The sequence below is a fragment of the Penaeus chinensis genome, chromosome 30 (genome assembly GCF_019202785.1).
Source record: "Penaeus chinensis breed Huanghai No. 1 chromosome 30, ASM1920278v2, whole genome shotgun sequence".
In the NCBI taxonomy this organism is placed as follows: Eukaryota; Metazoa; Arthropoda; class Malacostraca; order Decapoda; family Penaeidae; genus Penaeus; species Penaeus chinensis.
In genome coordinates, this window is record NC_061848.1 from 11942152 (window position 1) to 11944651 (window position 2500).

Below are 2500 nucleotides of genomic sequence, written 5' to 3' on the forward strand. Positions count from 1 at the left end.
GTCTTCTCCTTATATCAGATTCATCACTACCAAAAGAATAATAAAAGAGGAGACAAGAAAAGAAAAATACATATACATCATCCAGGAAAATTACTTGAAAAATTATGTAAAACAAAAAACAAGTAAATAATATATGAATACTTTTCCCGCTTTTTTTTTTTTTTTTTTTTCCTTTTAGAAGCTTCTATCTCATCACCATCCAGTTCATTGACGTTGAGTTTACACCATGCTCTAACGGAGGAAAAAAACATACATACATATACATATATGTATTTATATCTGTATGTATATATATATGTGTGTGTAGATCTGTGTACATATATGTATATAGATATGTACACATAATACACACATACCTACATACTTACATAATTAAATGCATGCACGCATACATACATGCATACATACATACATACATACATACATACATACATACATACATACATGCATACATACATACATACATACATACATACATACATACATACATACATACATACATGCATACATACATACATATATAGATAGATACATATAACCCACAAATAAACCACCTCAAAATCCTTTTTAGAACACATGCATATCTTTTCCGGCCCTTTTCCTTATAGACCTCTGATCCATCCACTGTACTCTCGCGGAGAAACGAGCACAAAAAATGTATACATACAGCATCCACAAAAAAAATCCAAAACCTCAGAAATTTTTAAGATAATAATAATAATAATAATGATAATAATAATAATAATAATAATAACAATAATCATCATTATCATTACCCTTATCCTTATCCTTATCCTTATCATTATCAATATCATTATCATTATCATCAACCCAAAAAACAGTACCTTGCCCGCCCTTTCTCCTTCTCGAAGCTTCGACCTCATCGTCATCCACGTCATTGAGGCTGAGGAGGGCAGTCAATGCTCTCACGTCCAAGTCGGTCACTTGGGAAGAAGGAGAACGGGCCATGGTGCCAACAGTGCCAATTAGGCGCTGCCCCCTTTGCAAGGTGTCACGTGGCAACACTGCGAAGAAGAAGGAAAATGTCAGGTTGGTAGAGATGATTGAGGAAGTTGTTAGTAGGATTGGTTGTTTGTGCGTGGTGATTGTTAGTGTTATTGCGGGTGTTAGTGTTCGCTGATACGGTTGGTGGTGGTAGTGTGGTTGTTAATGCTGGCTGTTGTGATTGTTAGTGTTATTGCGGTTGTTAGTGTTCGCTGTTACGGTTGGGTGGTGGTAGTGTGGTTGTTAATGCGGGCTGTTGTGATTGTTAGTACTAGTGTGACTGCTAGAGTTAACGTGATTGTTAGTTTTGATTAAAGCTAGTGCCAGTGTGATTGTTAGTGGCGATGACTGCTATTAGGTAGTGTTGTTAATGGTTAGTGTGATTAGTAGTTGGTGTGATTGTTAGTTATTTGATTGTAATAATTATAGTATGATTGTTAATATTAATGGTTGTGACCGTTATTACTGGAGTGATTACTAGTGTTAGTGTTATTGTTCCTGTTACTGTTACTGTTACTGCTAGTATTACCTGGTTATGTTACTTTGAGTCGACGACGTTAAGGTTATAATGCAACGGCTATATCTCTGTGGTTTTCAGACATGACACAAGATTAAAACTATTTTGACAGAAGGGACAAACAGAAAATAAGAAGTAGACATTTTACCAAAATTCACGAAACAGCAATAAAGAGGATTGTATCCACGCACTAACAACATACTCAGAATGCTTTTGTATAGTGATAATGATTATGGCAATATTAATAGCATTTAAACCTGATAAGAATTATGACAATACCAGTGATGATAGCAATAGTAGTAATGATAATACTACCAACGCTAATCATATTTATTATGATGATAATGATAATTTCAGTAATAATAATGACAATAATAATACAAAAATAATAGTAATGACATTAACATTAAGTATAACTGTAATAATAAAAATAGCAAGACTAAGAAGGAGAATGACAAGGATAATTATAAAAACAATGATGATAATAATGCAGCTGCTTATAATGATACCAATATTAATGCTGATACTGATAACAACAATGATGATAATAACAATAGTAGTAGTAGTAGTAGTAATAGTGGTAGCATTAATGATGATAACAGTAATTATTATTGTTATTAATGATAATAATGATAATGAATAATGGCTAACAATATTAATAATAGTAATAATCATGATAACAATGATAATAATAGTGGCTATTATGATAACAATAATGGTAATAACAGTAATGATAATGATGACAACAATAAATAATAATGATGATAATAATAATGATATCAATGATAAGAACAATAATAAGAATGATGATAATGGAAGAAACAATAATAATGATAATAGTTTTAAAAAATTATGCTAAGATATTAATAATGATGACGGTAATGATAATAACAGTGGTGATTTAATGACTATGAAATACCTTTCTTTCAGCTTTCCAACATTGTGCAATTAGTCATTTTCCAAGAATAAACCTTGTTT

At 31.5% G+C, this 2500-nt stretch overlaps 1 protein-coding gene across 1 annotated transcript in view; it reads right to left on the reverse strand.

The window, feature by feature from the left end:
- Window positions 1-969, reverse strand: part of LOC125041239 (dynein axonemal assembly factor 6-like) — a 6396-nt gene extending 5427 nt beyond the window's left edge. Inside the window, exon 1 of the mRNA XM_047636078.1 lies at window positions 846-969. Coding sequence (XP_047492034.1) covers window positions 846-969 — 124 coding nt within the window. The remainder of the gene's footprint in view (window positions 1-845) is intronic.
- Between the last annotated feature and the right edge of the window lie 1531 nt (window positions 970-2500).